The sequence below is a fragment of the Macrobrachium rosenbergii genome, chromosome 45, assembly GCF_040412425.1.
Source record: "Macrobrachium rosenbergii isolate ZJJX-2024 chromosome 45, ASM4041242v1, whole genome shotgun sequence".
Classification (NCBI taxonomy): domain Eukaryota; kingdom Metazoa; phylum Arthropoda; class Malacostraca; order Decapoda; family Palaemonidae; genus Macrobrachium; species Macrobrachium rosenbergii.
In genome coordinates this window covers 22690644-22711733 of record NC_089785.1, presented here as the reverse complement: position 1 = coordinate 22711733, position 21090 = coordinate 22690644, and the positions used below count along the sequence as shown (strand labels likewise).

The 21090-nt window shown below is 37.4% G+C and overlaps 2 protein-coding genes and 1 long non-coding RNA gene across 5 annotated transcripts in view; 1 reads left to right on the top strand and 2 right to left on the bottom strand.

Moving 5' to 3' along the window:
• LOC136829776 (protein FAM177B) overlaps window positions 1-11385 on the top strand; it is a 38450-nt gene extending 27065 nt beyond the window's left edge. For both annotated transcript variants that reach the window (XM_067088681.1, XM_067088679.1), the window contains exon 5: window positions 8878-11385. In XM_067088681.1, the coding sequence (XP_066944782.1) occupies window positions 8878-9033 (156 nt within the window). In that variant the 3' untranslated portion in view covers window positions 9034-11385. The remainder of the gene's footprint in view (window positions 1-8877) is intronic.
• LOC136829777 (uncharacterized) lies at window positions 758-14650 on the bottom strand. The gene is made up of 3 exons (XR_010850486.1): window positions 14210-14650; window positions 8794-8965; window positions 758-3431 (listed from the first exon to the last, which is right to left on the bottom strand). It is a non-coding gene; the product is annotated as an uncharacterized lncRNA (long non-coding RNA).
• Window positions 14651-15698: 1048 nt separating this feature from the next.
• LOC136829772 (protein bassoon-like) overlaps window positions 15699-21090 on the bottom strand; it is a 547662-nt gene continuing 542270 nt past the window's right edge. For both annotated transcript variants that reach the window (XM_067088656.1, XM_067088654.1), the window contains exons 9-15: window positions 20743-20887; window positions 19470-19547; window positions 18795-18956; window positions 17737-18525; window positions 16680-16850; window positions 16310-16454; window positions 15699-16029 (exon numbers count right to left, since the gene is read on the bottom strand). In XM_067088656.1, the coding sequence (XP_066944757.1) occupies window positions 15839-16029; window positions 16310-16454; window positions 16680-16850; window positions 17737-18525; window positions 18795-18956; window positions 19470-19547; window positions 20743-20887 (1681 nt within the window). In that variant the 3' untranslated portion in view covers window positions 15699-15838. The remainder of the gene's footprint in view (window positions 16030-16309; window positions 16455-16679; window positions 16851-17736; window positions 18526-18794; window positions 18957-19469; window positions 19548-20742; window positions 20888-21090) is intronic.

The window sequence follows — 21090 nt, the reverse complement described above, 5'->3', positions numbered from 1 at the left end:
AGTGCAAACACTATTTTTTTTCTATTTGATGAAATTTTCAGCTTGATTTTATGGAAGTTATACTAATGGAACAAGTATGATGTTATGAATTGTATTTTTTACATTTTTATACCTGTGCACTTGTTTACATCAAATCACCTTGTACACATACATTGAATGCACAATAATAATCTGTGATGGTCTTTATCTGGTATTTATTCTGATGTATTCATCTGTCAAAAGTTGCATATTTGTAAAACGAGATCGTAGAATACTCTCGTTACCATTGTTGAGAAGCTTGACCTTTCGCTGTAGTTTGTACTAAAGAGATTAATTTGTTGAACCATGCTGTAGAATTAGATCACAATTTTTTCTTGGAAACACGTGACTGTAATCGTAGGTTAGGTATCATTTGCCGTTTATAGTTTGCTCATCGTTGCTTTTCCTGGTAAGTGACGAACACACACAGCAGTGCAACTCGTTTCTCTGATGACTTTGCAGTCCTCCCACATCACAAAGATTTTGTGACGATTCGAGTGTATGAGGATGATTTTAAAGCATTTGGACAGTGCTTATTAGACATTTGTATTTGTAGACCTTGTAACCGTAAAACTTCTGTGCCTTCTTTTGTAACCTTCCGAGGAAGTCGCAGAACAGAAGCTTTATCTTGTGATTTATCTTGAGAAACTGAAATTTCGAACGCAAGGTATTGGGTACCTTGTAGGAACATTGTAGATTTTGCCATCAATATATGCTGTACACTCAAGAAAACCACTTCTAGGAGAATTCAACAACAATTTATTGCTTACAGCTTTACCAGGTTTTGAAAATGGTGAATAGTTGTTCCAATGACTATTCACCACTGGTACAGTGCATGCAAGTTGAGCTGTAGAAAAACTAGCAATATTGTAACATATGCAGTATATATATATTAGTAATAGCTTCATAACTTTTTTAACAATTTGTGTTTTGGACAGTCAATCTTCAGATGGCCTTCTACTTGTATAGGATTGCTTAACTGTACACTGAAGTTTGTAAAACTGAAAAAAATTCTTAGATACTGCACAGTGGGTTAAGCATACCCTTGTAGCATTCCAGTGTGTTATATAAATGACAGTGGATTGAGGTAGTACATTGTAAAAGTATACTAACATTTTATAAAACAGCTTTTTACACTGCTAATCTAGACTTTATAAAGACTGACCTGTAATCTAATGGTAAATAAACGTGTGTAAGTCTCTGCTGGAATTGTTGTCCCATTCACTTCAAAAAATATGGAATAAATTCATTACTTTCCCCCCAAAATGCTGACACATTCATAGCTTTTGTTTTCACTTCTTCCTTGGTAGTAAGAGTTGTCATTCACAAATTTTCAGTATCGTTTCAAATAAAAATGTGCTGTGAATGTGTCATACACAATTTTTAGGTCTTTTTCACTACAAGCACAAGGATATTTGAGGTTAGTGTATACAGCCTTTCATTTTCATAACAGTGGTTTGTTATTTGCAAGTTTTTTGCATTCTAACAGCTTTGGCAGAAGTTTGCTTTTACAAAGATATAAGGAATACGTGGACATATTTCTGTTGCCATATACATTGCTGTACTGTATGAATGCTGAAATGTTTAGATATAAAAATTCTATGTAAACACTACCAACAGTATATGTATAACGTGTTTGGTTTAAGTTAATGGCAGCTTCACCCATTCAGGATCTGTAATGCGCCGTATTTTACTACTTTGTTCATCAGAGAAATATAAGTGCAATAAATTATAGAGAGCATGTTCAATTCGTAGTAGTTGTGAGTTTGCAAAGTTGTTTGTCATCCCTGCCATCGTTACCATTTCAGCCTATGGATGATCTTGGTGGACACATTATGGGTAACAAGGGGTATTAAGGATATTTGTTTTCTGTAATGGTAATGATGGCAATTAATAACTTTTACTGTGCACATTCGGGAAGATAGATTTGCAGAATAACACATTTGAATTTATCTCTATATATCTTGAAATGTCATCGCCATTTCCGTTAGGTTAACGACTTAAACTAGATAACCAAATTGTCAAGTACTGTATAACTTTTCTAACTTCCCAGTGGCATGTGATGAAAACTGTCATAACTTATTACAAACTCTTCATTCAGAACAGAAAAGGTTAACTACTTTGATACCAACACATGTGACCAGTTGATTGCTGAACAAATTGAATCTGTTAAAATCAAAAGCCATTGGCTTTTATCCCTTGCACTTCCTTAGTCTCTTGTCTCCACACCTGCACCTATTCAGCGGTGCCCCACCAATGAGTTAGTAGTTCACCTTTCAGACTGGACAAGGGAGCCAAATCTATGCATCAGTCACCTATAGTTACAAGCAGTCTTCTCAGGATATATGGCAGTTACCATGTCAGACGGCAGTAGTGTATTTAACACAGTCTAAGAACTAAAACTCTATGAAATATTCATCAGGATTTTCCCATGGAATAATTGTAGGGACATATTCTCACTTGCCAAATATTTCCCAGGAAGTCACAATATCTAGGAATGTCACATTTCCGAGTTAGTTGTATATTTTGAATTAAAAAAAAAATCCCATAAGTGTATTTTAGCACTCACCTTATGGTTTATAGACTGAAGAAAGGGGGCCAGTAATTGTACAATATTTGTGAAGCCAAGGCATGGAGTCGCCCACTGTAAGGTGGGTTAAATACAGACTTACCTCTGCTAACCTGTCAAAGTTAGAAATCGTTTGTCATTTTCCACATACTTTCTTCCAGGAGAGGTGTTGAAAGAGAATATGTCCCTGGACTTAGTCCAGTAAAGATGATCTATAGCAACTTGTTGCAAACAGTGTGAATTCCCCTTTGTTTAATTCTGCTGTGCTTTCTGACATGAATATTGAATGCTTCATATCTGGTGTCTTAAGAGTGCTTATGCTTATAGCTATAAAGGTTGGGGTGTGGGTTCAAGTCCCCTTGTTGTCTAGTCTCAAAGGCAAACTCCCAACATCATTGAAGCACTGGTGATTAGGCGACGGTGCGGAGAAAGACTAAGAGTATGATGGGGTATAGTGCAGTTCTTTTGAGCCACTATAATTTACAGTTTTAGTCCAGTGCCTGCTTACGGAGATCTGGAGCAACTGCAACTTGGAGGACCAGTTCTTCACATGACGAGAAATATTCTAGACCCAGCTATTCCTTTACTAACTGCAGTGTCTCCAGTTACACGGTGATAGTTTTCAGATTTTCAAGTTGAAGGCTGACTGTAGTTTTGATTTGTTTTCCATTTTCTTTGGGTATCCTTTTCTTAAGTAGAAGGCATGGTCACAGAGTGAGTCGTGCTTTCCTCTGTTGACGTGAATTCCAAAGTCCAGCAGTGCCACGTCAAAGCAACTCGGGAAGCTAATTCAGTGTGTGAGCGCACACAACTATTACAGCCATGACTTGGAGGTTTTGGTCACCTGTAGAAAGGGTTGAACATGAATCTGTTTTTACAATAAAATCAATTTTTATATGTATTAATTATAAAGTAGAATTTATCTGTACAACACACATCCATTTACACAAGTAGAGCAATTCAAAGAAAATTGTTTCAGCACATGATTTGCAGATACTATAGTGATATGCATTCTCCTGTGCCAAGCTCCAAGTGAAGAGAGGGGGGGAAGGGAGAAAAGCACTAATTTTATGATTACAGCTTTGTATAAAAACTATTTTAAAAACAGATATTACAATCATTGACCATAAAACAACCTATTACCATTCAGAAAAGAGGATGAAGCCAAGAAGGAAACGTCCAATCCCAGGAACAAAATACCAATCCCAGGAACAAAATACTCAGATGACAAAGGCAATTCAAAAAGGGTCCATTTGTGAAGAATAGTACAGTAGCAGTTGAGAATTCAACAATTTGGCAAGCAGGTCCAACAAGGGAGTTCCCCACATTTGCCACAGGGCCTTGCAAACATTCTAGTGAAGATACTATTCTGACTGGAGAACTTGGTGCACCCTACTAAGCTGAGAGTATCTGCCACCGTGCTGTGCTACTAAGCTGAGAGTATCTGCCACCGTGCTGTGCACTTCCAGAACACACTAAGGCCTGATGATGCCATCTTGTCTTTCTGTGCAAGCGAAAATCTCCACAGCCAGTAGGCTAAGACGACCGACAATCTTGAAGCTGTTGTACGAGCAACCTTAAAACGTAAGGAGATCCAGGTTCAGAGGAACTGGCAGAGCAGTTGCTGTGGTGGGATTCCGACTGCTGAAGATGTAGAGGCTGCCTTCCAACAAGAGCAAATACAGAAACAAGGCTGATTTAGGAACTTGTCTTCGATCCTGAGGGTTGGCACACTGTCACCCGAGGGGCAAACTAACTCCGCAACAAAGAACATTTCTGTGTAAACTGCCTTGGTGGATGACAACAGATCTGAATTCTCCAGTTTGATCTTCAGACCCAAGGACTGAACATCAAGTCTGAAAAAAGATCCACAATTCTATTTTGAAGCAGCTGGAATCAACCAGTTATTCAGATAACTCTTGAAGATGCAAACCTAGATGATGCACTCTGGAGGCTACTGGGGTGAAGCACCGGAGAGGCAGTACACATATTGGTACTTCTGGAAAAGTGGGTGAATGGGACCAGAAAATTATATGGTGTAACATAACTAGTGAGCTGTGCATTAATGCAAATAAATGTATATATATAAAAGAGGGAACTAAAAGTTGTGAACATCTGCCTTAATTGCACAATAGATTAATTATCCACTGTATGCAAGCAAATTCCTATTGATACCCACATCCACAATGCCCAATATAGAAGCTATATTGACTGCAAACAAACCTTGCAGATCTAAATTGAATACTGTATGTGGGACTGATGACAAGTGATATGTGTCAAAGCCCCTGGAAGACACTTAGCAAGATTTATGAGCAAAGCTATGGGCTAGACACTTTCATACAGATGAGCAAAGGACACTCAAATTTTATTAAAATGGGATATGCAGGAATGCTAATCTGACTTAGAAATTACAGAAAGTGATTTTTAGTATATTGGGTATGTATGTAAGAGCATAAGACAGTTGTTTTAGGGCGAAAAAATGTCAATTGACCAAACAAGGGTCAAATGTTATTTAGGTTTAACTTCTCACATCAGTATTGTATATTTTGTAGGGCTTTACATCCTTGGATTGTGACGTAATTTTCAACTCCCTTCTTCCACATCTTTTTTTTATTTTGAAACTTATTTTTGCAAAGTTGAAGGCAAATTAGCACCACACAATTTAGTACAGCATTTGCATGTAAATTCAAGCAACATGAATGTGCTTATGTAAGTCTGTCATGTTCATTCTCTTGTAGCAAATATTTTTGAAAGTATAGAAAAGCATGACACTTCTCAATTCCCTTCTGTGAATGTGAACTTTAACTAATTCAAGTAGTGATACAAAAATCATTTACAACTTTCATTTTATGAAGTCTTGCTTTGAATTAACTTCGTATTAGGAACTAGATAGTAAAATTAATATTCCTCTCATTCCCGTAAACATGCTGAAAACAGCACTATCTTGGAAGAATAAATAAATTTTTGGAACGCACTGTAGGCTTTGTATGCTACATAGCATGGTACGGTAGTAATTTCCATTGCTTTGGCAAACAGCTTGAAAAACTAACAGTAATTAGTTTTATTGGTTTTGAACCACCAAGCTAAAACTGTCTCATGATTAAAATTCCTAATGAGAAATTATAACATAGCTGGTAAAGTTTTGCTATATACATACTTTTACTGCACACGAGAGAATTAGCTCTTTACTACTAGCCTAGGATTTCATGTAGTTATCAGTCTCATCATTGTATTTTCCTGTAACTTGAAAATGCATGCAGTTTTAAGTATAAGAAGCAGTACTGCACCGTACTTTTAGCTTTCGGATACAGATGATAAAAGGACATTTTTCCTTCATTGTTTAGCATGAAAAATGTAACTTGATTTTTTTGTGGCATAAATTATAGCTCAAAATTTAGTGGACTAGGGGGACATTTTGTGTTATGTATAAGGTAGTCAACTTAAGATTGGCTTGAAGGCATGTGTAAATACACCTTTTCTTTTTTCTAAGGTGTATTTTATTCTAACGCAGACACCAGGAACTTTCAGAAGCTTTAGGATAATAGGATAGCTCTGTGGTAAAATTTTACCATCTGAAGAATGCTATCAAAATATGATGAAAAGGAATATGAATTAGCGAAATGAAAGTGACTTAAAATTGTCAAATCACTGCCATTATTAGTTATATGTTCAATATTGTATACATTATTCCAGCATGGCAATCTAGTCACACATTGTTCAAGTTCCAGAAAAACCCTCAGATACCTGAACTCGGATGTTTCTCATAGGATGAATATTTCACAATGTTTGAGAGGTTCTTCATATACTACTGTGAAATCAGTTGAAAAGATTGTTAGGAAAATTCAAAAGAAAACTAGCATGGGTCTATCCTCAAAACCATACTAAACAAAAGCCACTACTTTGTCATGTAGTGAAACCACACCCTCTCCTTAAACACTGTGGATTCTCTGCCTCAGTGCCTTGTTCTGGGCTGCTCAGCGAGTAAGAAGAGCTTAACCTAACACCAACAGGCCCTAAATACCAAAAAACATGTGAATCATGGTGACCATTGATGCTGCCCAAAGTTTTCTTACACTTGACAAGGATTCCAAGGATGGATTTGAGTTCCGCACACTGGCATTCATACAGCAAGTATTGTGGAACTTATCTCCCATGAGTAAAACATATTTTTATTATTTCTTAGAGGTACAGTGTCCTGCACTGGCTTGCAATGGGAATGGGTCTTCCACAGACTTAAACAGTTGAAACCATGGCCCCTTTATGCGGATAAATCCTTGAATGGTCACTAATCATATGATGCATTAGGTCGCTTTTGCTCCAAAACATTAATTGCTCTTCTCATATCAAGCTCCTCCTTAACCATCAGTCATTAGCTTTATATTAATTATTTTTTAAGTGCATGTTCACTGAAGAATGCATAAGATTTACCAAAGTAATCCGTATCATCCTGAAGGTGTTTGGCAAACCTTTACTCACTGCAAGAGTTTGTAAGGGAGGCAAGAATGGGTTGGTTAAGTAGAGAATGAAATCATCAGGAAATCATAAGCCTCATTACCATCAATGTTTTTATATTGGGTTTTCCTCAGAGTGGTGGGACCTCTTACAAGTTCTCCTCATTCATCTTTCTTGTGTACTATTCTTTCGTATCTTGAGTCCATTGTCTAAATTCACAGCTGGTCCAGATCTTCATCAGTCTTTTCTCCTTTTTCCAATGGGCCTTTCCAGTGGTCATCCTCATACATCTTCTGTATCTGGTAATGTGAGAAGTGACGGCTACTCTCATGGCCAAACCATCTCAATTCTTGAGATTTGGTCCATTAGCCAGTCACTACATCACACCTGTTGTTAGTCATGTCATTTGTAATACAATCTTCCCAGTGCACTACAGCTAATAGCATCCGTGTTGCTTAATAACACGCCTTCAAAATTTCCATATTCTTTGCTAGTGCCGAGGTCTTGTACACAAAGACTTGTGAGTTTTGAATTAGTGAAATAGCAGGTATCAAAGGAAGTTTCATGAGAGTTACGCCATCTTCCAAAAGTTCCCGTGTATGAAGCCGTCACAAGGAAGAGAATTCTTAATGTTCTCTTTTTAGAACCAGTGACCACTGATGGTATCAGTAATTATAAGCTTTTTCCATTTTCCTTTAGTGGCTTGTAAGGTAGCACAAGTTTGTGAATGCACTGGCTTTGTAGAATGCTGATGGTGAAGCTTTTGGGCTTCCAGTAAAAGGGAGATTAGGCAAGACACTATTTATAAGTACCTTTGTTAACTTAGATGTCAGTTTTAAATATTGATTACCAGGGCCTTTCGGCAGACATTCACGTCATCCACATATTCGTTTGGAAAATGTCTTCAGGGACTCCATAAAAATGGATAGTATCTTCCACAGAATAAAATACTTGTGTTAAAATAAAGTTAGAGACAAGAGAAATAAAATACTTAAAAAATGCACAGCTAAATAATGAATATTTAAAAAATACAAGCACAATGCCTTTATGCACCATTAAAGCAATTACCCATGTGTTTAAAATACATCCAAACAGGAAACCACTTGAGGATAGTGTATATCATAATTTAAGTGGTGGAGAAAAGAAACCATTTTGTGTGATTTGTATATTGTATATCTTAGGACACTGTTGGCATTCAGACAGAAAATTTTTCTAGCAGTCTTAAGACAAAAAGATCTTGAGTGTATGGCATTATTACCATCTTAAGTAGATACAGTAATTGCACAAACAATACCTAACTTGCTGAAAATGAGAAGAAAAGCTGAGGTAACACCAAGTAATGGCATGTATGCGAACCAGTACATTGTAATACTGATGTAATATAATACAATTTGCAGATTACGTACAGAGCACCACTGTAGCGTAAGTTAAGTAAATTGTGGCATGTTAAGCTTTGACTTCCTTTATGAGTGAACACAAGACAAAAAATGTTCCAATTATAATGCTGTTACATCCATCAGTGTGCGCATTACATTAGGGATACTTAGCTGGCATGTGGCAGGTATGAACAGAATCTTTACATCCTGCCACAACTGTAGTTTCCCTGTTTGCAGGTTTCCAGAACGGCACTTGTATACCCAATTCAAAATGCCTTTTTAAGACACTGGCCTAGATGAAAAAAAATCATCACGTCAGTTAGGAAAATATGCTATACCTATACTTACTTCTGTGTGGATTGAGAATTTCATATTTACCTTTAGATATTTTACCGCTTAAAATTGAATTCTTGAACTTTCTCATGTGCTCCCTGTATCATGAGGCCCTTTTCTTAATTCCAGAATCTTGAGGACAGTTTAACGACATCAGATGTCGGTGCTCCTGAAGTTTCAGTACCCTCTGTTGTCATAACACCCGACACCAACGAACCTGCGGAAACGTCAGATTCAACCGAACAAAATGCTTCAGGAAACTCAACAGACTGGAAGAGATATTAAGTTGTTTCAGAATGATAAAATATCTCATGCTTTAATATAAATGACAAATTTCTACAGAAATACTATGTGATATATATTATAATGTAAAATGCTAACTGGAGGAAAACAATCTTATACTGTATAGAATTTATGTTTTTCTTGAAAGATCCCCTTCCCAAAGCAGTGGTGTTTTCTGATTTCCAAGTAATCTGTAATGACTTTAAGGAAATCATTAAATATACTTTGATGAAATTCTTCTGGGCAGTGGGCTTTCAACATTGAGGATTTTTTTAATGACTTGTTTACTCTTTAGTATGGTAATGTTTATAAGTAAAGATATTTTAAGTGAATGATTTATTGAATTTAAGTTTATTTTATAAATGAGCTTGTTTTTATCACCTCAACTTATTGTAGTTTTAAGACTTTTCAAATGATCGCACTTAACATGCAATGTTAGCCAAGTGAGGATTAGCAAATCCCTGTATATCAGCACATTATTTTTTGGAGTTTCTTCCATTTATGCTTATCTCACATAAATTTCTTTGTAATCTCCCATTCTTAGTTTTTAACTTCTCACTATATCATGGGTGGAAAGCCACTAACAAGTTTGATAAAGGCACATTGAAAAAATAATTTAGAAGGTACTGACTAGACTGTTTTGGATTTTGTAACTTCATGCAACTTCAAATACACTTTGTATACCATTACTGTAGAGTACAATTATAGTATCTGCTCTGCAGTGAAAGCCAAATTCTGTTTTGTGTTGTGAGCATCCACAGTAGCTGTGGAACATGAGGAGTGAAAACTTTTTCCTCAACAATAAGATCAAATTTTGACTCGACCTTACAAAACTGTTACCAGTTTACCATTGCACACAGAACAGGGCACGGTTGTGAGATTCTGCCTCAAGTAGTTGAGTATTTAGACATACCTGCTATGTATACGTACAAAACCTAAAGAGTATGCAAATGAAAAATCAAAATTGTTTTTCAAAAGTTCGATACTTCACGAGTGCTTGTAGTGAAGCATACACTTTTACCAGTCCCTTTGGATGAAAAACATCGCTATAATTTTCCATGCCACCATACTTTGGATCAAAATTTCCTTTTGGAATTTGACATTTTTTTTTTTCAACTCCATGTTGATGGCGTTACCCTCATTATGTGGCAAGATATGTTTGACCGAGGTCTCTTCCAAAAAGTGAGGCTGGATCAAACATGTTTATTGCCAACAAGCACCAAAAAAGTGTGCGAAGATTAGAATGATTTCAGTTTATAAGTTGGCTGCCAGGTTTGAAAAGTTTGAATTTTGGTTTGTGTCTTAGCTCAAAGAGTCAAGTTATGTTACTCTGATAATGTCCATAACATTTTCCAATTCTTACTCTCTTGATACATTGGATCTGATCTGTGACGTCTTTGTAATGTTTCCCTTATCTCATAATGATTCAAACCATAAGTGCATAAATATATGTGATAATTTATGATTTTGAATATTGGAAGTGCACTAAGTTTGGTTTGTACATTACCTAACGCAGAAACAGCAGTAATAATAACATTCATCTACATAATTAGAAAATTTATCTCAACTACAGTAATGGGAAATATTTTAAACTTTTATCAGCAATAATTATTCGTATCATGTCATTAGATTATGCTTTTATATATCACCATAACTGAATGTAAGAATAATTAAATTAGTCTTTTGTTTTTAGTGTTCCAATTTCAAACTTTTGTCACATATCAATTTATAGATTCATGTGTAAACTTGCTTTGCATACCATTTGCATGGTAATCATTTATTACACTTAATGCATTGCTGTATCACTATTGTTTCCAGAGTTTCCTGCTAAGCAAAGCTGTTTCTGGGATAAAATGTCACGTTCGGTTTTAAACCCAGCTTGCACGAGGTTCTGGGAGACTGGAATCATTTGTTCCTACAAAACACATGTTACGCAGTTGTGTTGATATTCCTGCTACAGGTTGGAAAGAGATATTTATTTGTGTAGGGCATATTCCTGTTACAGGTTGGAAAGAGATATTTATCAGAGAATAGGTAAGATTTCTGATATTTATCAGAGAATAGGTAAGATTTCTCAGGATCCAGAGTGTGAAGTGATTATATAGAGCCAAGTCGTTTACTTCTTAAGATGTCTGTACTGGCTGTGTTACGTAGGTGCTAAGAGGCAAATTGTTCCACAAGACTGCATTGTTAATGTTGTCACCATATTTTGCACAACTGAAAATATGTGATAGCTTCACAGACAAAGCTATATTTTCCAGATTTATATTCTGATTTGTTATTTAATGGTATTTATGTGGTTTACCAAAGATTATTTTGTGAGTACGGATTCCTAGTAATAAACTTTTAACAAGCTCTTTTTGTTTTCCTCAAGCACAAAGTTCTTCAATGTAACAGTACATCTATATTCTTTTCCTGGGGTTTAAGAACCAAGTTTGTTTGATCACTATTAATGATATAGTGCTGTGTCGTTCACCCCCTTTCCAAACCATACTGGAATTTGAAGATAACTATCACATGTATGATACAGGTAGGTAAAAGTGTTGTGGATAGCCATGTACTGGGAATTGTGATTACAGACCACTTCTCCCAGAGGTTGGTCGCCGATGGGTTCAAGTCCTGTGTTCCTCCTAAAAGAGAAAGAACACTTGATAAATCTAAGATCAAAAGAAGGGAGACTTAAACCACCTTCCTTAAAGCAGTATGTAGACCCAGACAAGAGATGATGGAAAGGGCAGAAGGAATAACTAAAAAGTCAGGAGTACAATAACAGCAGAAGCTGTGATTCCTTAAGGACAATCCCAACAAGGAAGAAGACAAAAGGGATAGAAAAGCAAATAAACCTGCCTGGCCCTTCCCCAAGAACCTCTCCCAACTTCTCGTAATCTAACATTTAGAGAGAGTACATGAATATAGAATGGCAGCTCTTCTACAAGAGAAGGGAAAACTCACTGGAAATCCCAAAGACTAATTCTGGGAAGACTCTTTGATAACCCCCGCTTCAGTGGTCCAAAGACCGAGAAGGAAGGAAAGGTGAAAAGACTGCAACCCGATCAACAAATGCAATTCATGAGATGCATCATAACTATCAATGCTGATCGGAGGTTGGTAGGTAAATGGCGGGAATGCCCTACTCACCTGCTGGGGGCATGCATTTCTTTCCTCTGACAGGAACTATGTGGGATGGTCGGTGTGTGATTGTGATAAAAGACTAATTTTACACAAATTAAATTGAAAATTTGTGATTTGTAACTGCGGGAGCATAAACCATCACCCTTTATGAAGAAGACCCATTCCTTAGGTGAGAGGTTAGACTATCAACTGACTGGCAAGGCAAAGCTCTACCCAGAAATACTAGTTCCATCATAAATGTTTGCATTATTAAGAGTTTGATAAACCACTCGGCCAATTTATTCACCTAGCCCAAAGGGTTTGTCTTTATTAATAATAAGGTTTAGGCTTTACTTATTAAAGCTCTTTAAAAATGTTATAATTGGGTCAGCTACAATGGACCTATATCAATCACAAAAACAAAGTACATGCCAAAATGCCTATTGCAGGGATTCATCATAACCTTACCTTTCCTACATACTGGCTGGGATGGGGTGGGGTTTGTGGAAACACCCACTCCTCCAGCTAACCTGGCCTAGAGCATAAGCTGCTTCCTAACCTAAGTTTCCATACCTTGACCTAACCCAACCAGGGGAATCTAGCACTCACAGAGTGCCATAAAAAAAAAAAAAACATGAATTACAGAAATGAATCTCTATCCAACAGCATACATCACATACTAACTGGCAGGAACTGCCACCTGTCTTCCCCCTTCATATTGCACAAAGACTGTTCCTGTCAAGATTGGGAGGTTCACAGATAAAAGGCACACATTTCCTTTTGTCCGAAAACAGGTAATTAACTAATTCAACCAGTTTGTTTCGTGGAAGAGTGGCATTTATCCATGGGAAGGATTACTTCTAAATGGATGGAATTATTGTACAACTTACATACAAGGTAGCCATTATTAAACTAACGAAACAGTCTGAAAGCACCCTGGCACTCTAGCAAAAGAATCTATGAAATTTTAATTGGCTGACAATGATGGATGATTATTCACTAACAAAAGCAAAAATGCTTGCACAATTGTTTGCGAAAAGTGCACGTGGCATGAGTACCCTTATCACCTCCATAGCAATGTTCACGAACTTGTGGAACACCCTAAAAAGAATGATGGTGTCCTTGGAAGATGACGCAGACACACGCACTTTCATTATTAGACACGTGACCTATTTCACTTGGCCCCACCTTCACCGTGAAGAAAAACAAATGGTAGTTGATTCAATCAACTTTTCTGTTTCGTGTGGGTTAGGAACTGATGTATTGTATCATGATATTACCTGTAATTCTGCTAGTACTCTAAAAATTGATGGAAATAAAGCTGACAGTTAGACCTTCCCCGTATACTGCATAGTATAATGAAAACAAATGCTTTAGTGATTTAGGTATACAAGGGGTATTGCTCACCAGTCTCCAAAAGGTATTTCCCATCCTAAAAGAAATAAAAAAAACTGACCAGAGGTTACAGGCAGGAAAGACCAGCATTAGCCTGCAAAATTAATCTTGCCAGACAAACTTGGCTAAGTAATGCATTGCCTTTTCATTGACGTAATTATTTTAGTGGGTTACAACTTGCATTTATAACTAAAACTGCATAGATATGTGTTACGCCTAGTTCCGATGGTCATATCTTGCTTAAAAGCTACTCAAAGATACTTCAATACTGATGCTTCTTAACTGAACATTCTATTATCTTAACCTATCCTAGGGGGCCTTATCCTGACCTGGCTGAGTGACTGTGCCCCCTTGGGACCTCCCAACATTACACCATACACAGTAAAACATGTGTTCCCTTATTCTACAGAATTACCAAACTCAGCAACAAACAAATAGCAAAGCTTATGTAGGCAGAAGGGTCATTTGGTTAGGTCTACTAGTTCTGGAGTTAACATTTCAAGGGGTTATATGACCTAACCAGACCTAACCTTATCTAGGACATCATGCCCAACCTGGCCTAGAGCTTTGGCCCTCCCAGACCCCTTATGGTCTACTGACAACTAGAAAGACATAAAGCGGAATGTAAAATGTACCTTAAGCGTAGCCTAGGTCTGTAAGACGAACCACTTACCTGCTCAAAATAGGCTAAGATACTGTACTATACAGCGGTGATTAGGCCTATGTGGAATTCTTGATTTCTTGTCTCGACAGTTGATTATTATTATCCTTCAATAAGAGAGTTTGATAAGTACACCGAATGTCACAAATTCAAACATTTTCTTCAAGATTTAAGTCCTGATCTTTTCAATAACAAAGTTGGTACACTCACAAACAAACCACTTCTCCAAGGATGATGAAGACGGGAAACTTTCGTCTTTATTTATTTTTGGTATGCTTGTTTACAAGGCAATTCAAAATCAGGTTGTCCGTGACACTGTTCTATGTGAATTGACAGCGCACAACAAATAAAACAAAATGGGAATATACAAATATGAAATATTGAAACAAATGAAACAAACTGTGAATATACAGATATTAAATACTGAAAGACACAGATGTTACAACAATCACTGAAAGTATTCTATGATTTTTTTTTTCATTAATTAACGTGAAAAACATGCACAAACTCTCTCTCAATTATATATATATATATATATATATATATATATATATATATATATATATATATATATATATATATATATATATACATATGTGTGTGTGTGTGTGTGTGTGTGTGTTTATTTGTCGTCTACCAGCCACTACAGTGTACATAGTGTAAAAGATAGAGTATACAAGGTTAAGAGAGAGAGAGAGAGAGAGAGAGAGAGAGAGAGAGAGAGAGAGAGAGAGAGAGAGAGAGAGAGAGAGAGAGATTTTGTAATTTTTTAATGACAACTTATAAAATATATCAACTGTCAATATATTTTCGTCTTAAACCTAAATTGAATCAAAACAATTCACAACTGTTATTAAAATACATCGATTTCTTAAAATGATTGACTTAACAACGCGAACTAAGATTATTTTTATTTTAAAAACTGTGTAAAAATACGATCGCTTCCAGCATGAAAATATGTATAGTACTATTGATATGTGTTTATAAAATCTAAGTAAATTTACTATTAAAAGTTTTAAATATCACACACTTACTTTACAGACTAATAGGGCGGCGATAATAAACTTTCTAAAATACAAAAAACACTAGAAACATTACTCCCTCTGTAACCGTACAAAATGCACAATCACAAAATTCGTGCGTAAAATTTCCACTCAATAGAATGTCATTCTTAAAAGAATATTACACAGAGTAATAAAGTAGTTTTAAAACAACCGTTGACTAAAAAATAATTTTTCAATAAAATCTCGGTTAGGCTGAAACTTAAATGTGTTATTTTCCAATGAACCAATATATTTTGCAGAATACCCGAGCTTCTCATTAGGCCGAGTCTTTTAGTTTACTGCTTTATTAACTCAGTTCGGTGTAATCTTGCTCTTGAGATGAAAAAGTATCATTAATAAAGTATAATAATATAATACAGTGTCTGAATATTTTCACAGTTTACAAAAGACTATACGATTTATTCATCAAAGCGAGCAAAGTCATCCATTCTCATCCCAAAATTGAAGAAGAAGAAGAAGCGTCTTATGACAAATCACTACATTACATAATGACAATGACTCTTAGGACGGTTACAGTGATTTAACGATATGCAAATAAGGTTAAATCTCTTTTTATTCTTGTAAAACGAACGGTCATTTAAGTTTCGCCTATACTTTCAGAACTCGAGGACTGAGAACCAGGGCCGAGGAAGCCAAAGGAGCCCAAGTTACGCAGACGGTGGAGGAGGATCGCGTTCTCGTGTCGAAGGGCGTCGATGCTCTCGGCGGAGACGCCCGTGACGTCACCGCTGGAGTAGGTGTCGTCTTGTACCACTGATAACTCCGACCCTGTTGGGACCAGGAGTTTGTTAATGGTATTTTTAAACGGTTAGGAAGATGTTTGAGCTTTTGTTACTAACTATAAACGGTTATGGAGAGGCTTAGATGATGTTTTGTTACTAATTGTAAACAGTTAAGAAAGAAAACGGATGTACATATAAAAATGAGAGGTAATTTCAGTCTCTGTACAGACTCTGATAAGTTAAAACTATATAGAAATAAGCAGAGAGAGAGAGAGAGAGAGAGAGAGAGAGAGAGAGAGAGAGAGAGAGAGAGAGAGAGCCCGTACCTGTGGCTTTTGTACTTAATAACGAGTAGTCCTCTGCCGTGTAGGACGCAGGATCGTTAGTGTCAGGTTTTCCCGAAATGCTCGACGACTCTTCATTATTGTCAGTAATAATCTCTATTTCACTCTCTGACTTCAGTTCACCCTCCTGTTAAGTAGAGAATACATAAATGGAGTAAAAAGTTTAATATAAACATATCTAAACACGTACATGAAATCACTAAGACATGAGTAATTGTAACTCTAATAACACATACAACTATAATGACAACTTTTGGGTGGACTGGGGCATTAACCCCCTAAGGGGGCAACTTTTGATAAAACATGACACCATTTTCTGAGAATATCATTGAAATCTCAAGGAGAAACTTACATTCACTGAGGGACGCAGGCCCTTGTGGGACGAACATATAACGGGCAAGCCTTCAGGAGTCTCCAGGTAGCATGTACGGGCTATTTCACCATCTTCTACCGACGCGTTCACGGAGCCCTGGCCGCCCACGACCTCGCCTTCAGATATCGTGAAGAAGGTGGTATCTGATACCTGGGAAATTCGGAGATAAAAAATACAGTATAAGCGACTTCGTACCACAATTACCAAAGTTTAAATAAGGCCACAGTATGTTTCTTCACGGTAATACTTAAAAAAAAGGTACCACAAAACCCTTAAAAGAATAACTTATTTGATATCTGAAAGTCTAAACGTCAAATAAAAAATTGCTAGAGTATATTTTACGTAAGGCCACGATATATTTCAAAAATTTTGAATCATACTACATAAATTTCCGCAAAATATCTCAAAGTAATGAACATTCTTGAAAATGATAGCCAATTTCTTTTTCTGGCCGAGCTACAACTTTGCAAATGCAACAATTTCCATAATTTTACATATTTGAGTCATTTGAAATAAATTTCAATCGGAAAAGGAAATATTTGGATTCCTTTTCCATAAAGAGGATTTTGTAAAATTTCAAAAAAATTTAGTTCACATTCTAAATAAAATGTTTTTTGAACAATTATTTAACTCATTTTCTATTTTGTTTCCTATTGACTTTTGTATTTATCAATATCCTACTTTTACAGACTGACCAAGTTTCCAGCAATTGGATACAATGCCTCATTCAGATCTTTACATGAAGTGCATTGAAGTCACTAACGTAACTGTAACTTTTCTTAACGTAATTAAGATTTACTCAAAGCCGGAATGGACTGAAATATTATGAATTCAGGTCTATACGTACAGTAAAGTGCATTCTGCACTTTTATACAAAACTGACAGTTACTACCGATTAAGTGATCCCATACAAGACATTGAGTACGAGGAGTATTGTCTATTCAATCATCATAAAGTTATTGGGATTCCCTTCTTGCAAGATGCCCGCTTGACAAATCAATCCAAACAAAACGAAATAAAAAAAAAAACAACACACCTCAACAGGTGAATAAACCGTAGGTTCAGCGGACGAATTGCAAACGACGGAGGGCGTGTCATCAAAAGTAAGATCTTGGCTGTCATCCAGAACTACTGCAGTCGTACCTCGGTCGACTCTCCGCTCTCGAATCCCTCTATACGATTCCGCCTGGGTTCCTCGGTCAAAATATCTCGGAGAGAGTACCTGTCGCGGCTTCTCCATTCGGTGGGTTCCAGGGGCCTCTTCAGGCCCTGGTCTGCTGGTAAATGGTTCATTTCGCGTATTCGCAGGAGACAACGGGGAGGAAGGACTCTGCGGGACTGATACTACCACATCATAAGTCCTACTGGGGGAAGGACTTCTCGGAGGGGTGTTAACCACCCCGATTTCTCTATCTGAAGGAAGGGGGCTCTGTCCAGGGGTGCCTGCGTCCGGATATTTAGGCACCAGTCTACCTGGGGAACCTGCTGGGGAGAGAGCTGGGGTTTCAGCAGGATATCTACGCTTCAGTTTCTCCGGGGAACTCGCTGGGGTGCGAGATGGCGTCACACTGGTAATTATGTGTTTAAACATCTGTTTTCCTCTGACTGGGGAGATTGTAGGGGTAACTGCTGGCGTCACAGATGACCCGACTTCTATCACAGACCGACCCGAAGGCGGTGATAACGACGGGGTTGCAATGGCTTCTTCACTGTGGGTATCCTCGATTGCCTCCATTGAATTTTGGGGAGTCAATACTCTCTGGTTTTGGATGACGGCATTTTCGGGTGGTAGAAGTGGTGTTGGCGAGGAAGAGGGTGTCGGGATCTGCAGAAAAACATATATTATAATTAGGAAGTAAAAGATTATTTAAAATTCTGAGCGGAGATCCTAGCGTTCCCTGGAATACCGCGTCCCGACCTAATTAGACTTTTTACCTGACTTAGGGGGCCGTGCCCTAACCTGAAATAACACTGAATAGTAGACTGAATATTAACTTCTACCCACGCTGCATACTACCCTAAAATTCTACTCAAGAGTAATAATAAACAATTCCCTGCCCCTCCCCAAAAAATAATTATTGTCTAGATACTTACCTTTGCAACATTTTCGTCTTCTCTTCTTGGCGAACTCGTAGGAGTGGCCACTGGGGCTGACGTCCCAACATCATTCTCATAACTGCTACTGTACGACACAGGGGAGGGAACCTCTTGTGGCCTCTTCGCACTAGGCTCGGGTACTTCAGATTCACTACTTTCCTAAAATGAAGATGCGAGGACGTACAAGTGCCACATCCCAGGCTGAAAAATCTTTCATATATATTATATAACCAATCACTCTCGTAGTAAGTCTCTGACCTCACCTTGACTTTGTTACTGAATTGAACTGAATATAGAATTTACGTCAAAGGCCAAGCGCTGGGACCTGTGAGATCGTTCAGCGCTGAAGCGGAAATTGACAGTAAAAGGTCTGAAAGGTGTAACAGGAGGAAAACCTCAAAGCAGTTGCACTATGAATCAATTGTTAGGAGAGGCTGGAAAGTCAGATGGAAGAAAGAGGATATGCTTACTCTTACTAGCACCAGACTCCACGAATCTGTTGCAACTTTCTGTGGTATTTTTACCCAAAAACAAGAAAGGGGCGTCTCTGACCTAATTTTTGACCTACTGCTTCTTGCACCAGACTCCATGAATCCGTTGCGAGTTTCTGTGACATTTTAACTCAAAGGCAACTAAAGGACAAGAATTATTCCACGTCATTTGCTTTCTTACCCGTTGAGGAATACCCAGAAGCCTGTCTCGAACCAAACTGTACAGCAGAGTCCTCACCGCTTCAGAAGCCACATTCAGCTGGAATGCAATCGTTTTCTGGTTAAGCTTCTCAATGCTAGTTCTAAATGGCTCAGATAGAAAATTTATATGTAAGTTTCTAAATGGATAAGATGGTTTGTTTTAAATAGTTTGAGTCTCAGCATATCACAGATTTATATTTTGTTACTCTGACATTTGGCATCTTGTACATACTGTAACCATAAATATATTTCCTAATACCAAAACAAGTGTCAGTTAAAGAAATGTCAACTAGGGAGTTTCAGAAGAGTAATGTTTATTAATATAAACAGAGAAAGGGGTATTAAAATGACAAAAAGAAGAACAGAAGACATGAAAATATGAAAAAAGTCCTAGTAAGCAAAGAGTTGCTTTAAATGCAAACAAAAACAAAATAACTAACAAAGGCACTTCTTTGGAGGCATTTTCCTCTATTTCTTTCTGTTCGCCATTCCCCTGAAGATGTTTAAATACACGAAAGCCCCTGCGACATTTTTTGCTCACCTTTGTTTAAGTATCTGATGTATACATTTCACCAGAATTTTTGAGATTTTATATATATCCACGTTTTCTATATGCACGTGTGTGGATATGCGTTCACATGTATAAACTAAAACACACACACATGCACACACACACACACACACACACATATATATATATATATATATATATATATATATATATATATATATATATATATATTATTAAAAGGACCTCATTCAAACTGGATATCCAGTGGAGATATTTATTCAAAAAAGTTGCAAGCTTTCCAGGACAAACAGTCCTCATCCTCAAGTATCCGTACAATGACCAGGCGTGTAGTCCAGCTGTATTTATATCTGTGTGCTGGGTACTTTAACCCTATAATTGACCTTCTCCTCCTCCTGTGTGACCAGCCCTCACCCCGTGACCTTGATCTTGCTCTGCCAGTTTGAATGAGGTCCTGTCAGTAATTGTACTAATGCACAGGACAATTGTGTATGTGATAAAGTTAATATATATATATATATATATATATATATATATATATATATATAGAATTAATACCCTGTACATACATTAAAAAATAAAATGTTGTCTTGTAGCTCTGATTAGTCATGCATCCAAAGCAAAACGTGTCAAGGTTAAGGTCTGGTTTTCAAGCGGTTAAAAAATTTAAAGGTCACTAAGTATGTAAGTTAACACAACGACAGAAAAGCACGCACAAACATACTTGCTGTCCGTTCAAGTCCTCAGAACCCTGGAAGGACTCAGGTTGGTGACCTTCCTCTTCCTCTTCCTCCTCTGATGTTACTGGGGGCACTCCTACCCACTGTTCCTGCCCTGTGAGAACTAACTGCCCCAGCCGGTCTTCTAACCTGTTGACAGAGGATTGTTCTCTATAATAATAAAATCCGAGTGGATCTTTATTGTTTGTCCACCCCGCGTGGGAGCAGGGTAGGTAGGGGATCGGGAGGGTAAGGGAGACATGACACATCCACCCTCCTCCTGCAAACCTGTTTGTCCACCCCAGGTGGGGGCGAGGTAGGTAGGGGATCAGGAGGGTAGGGGAGACATGAAA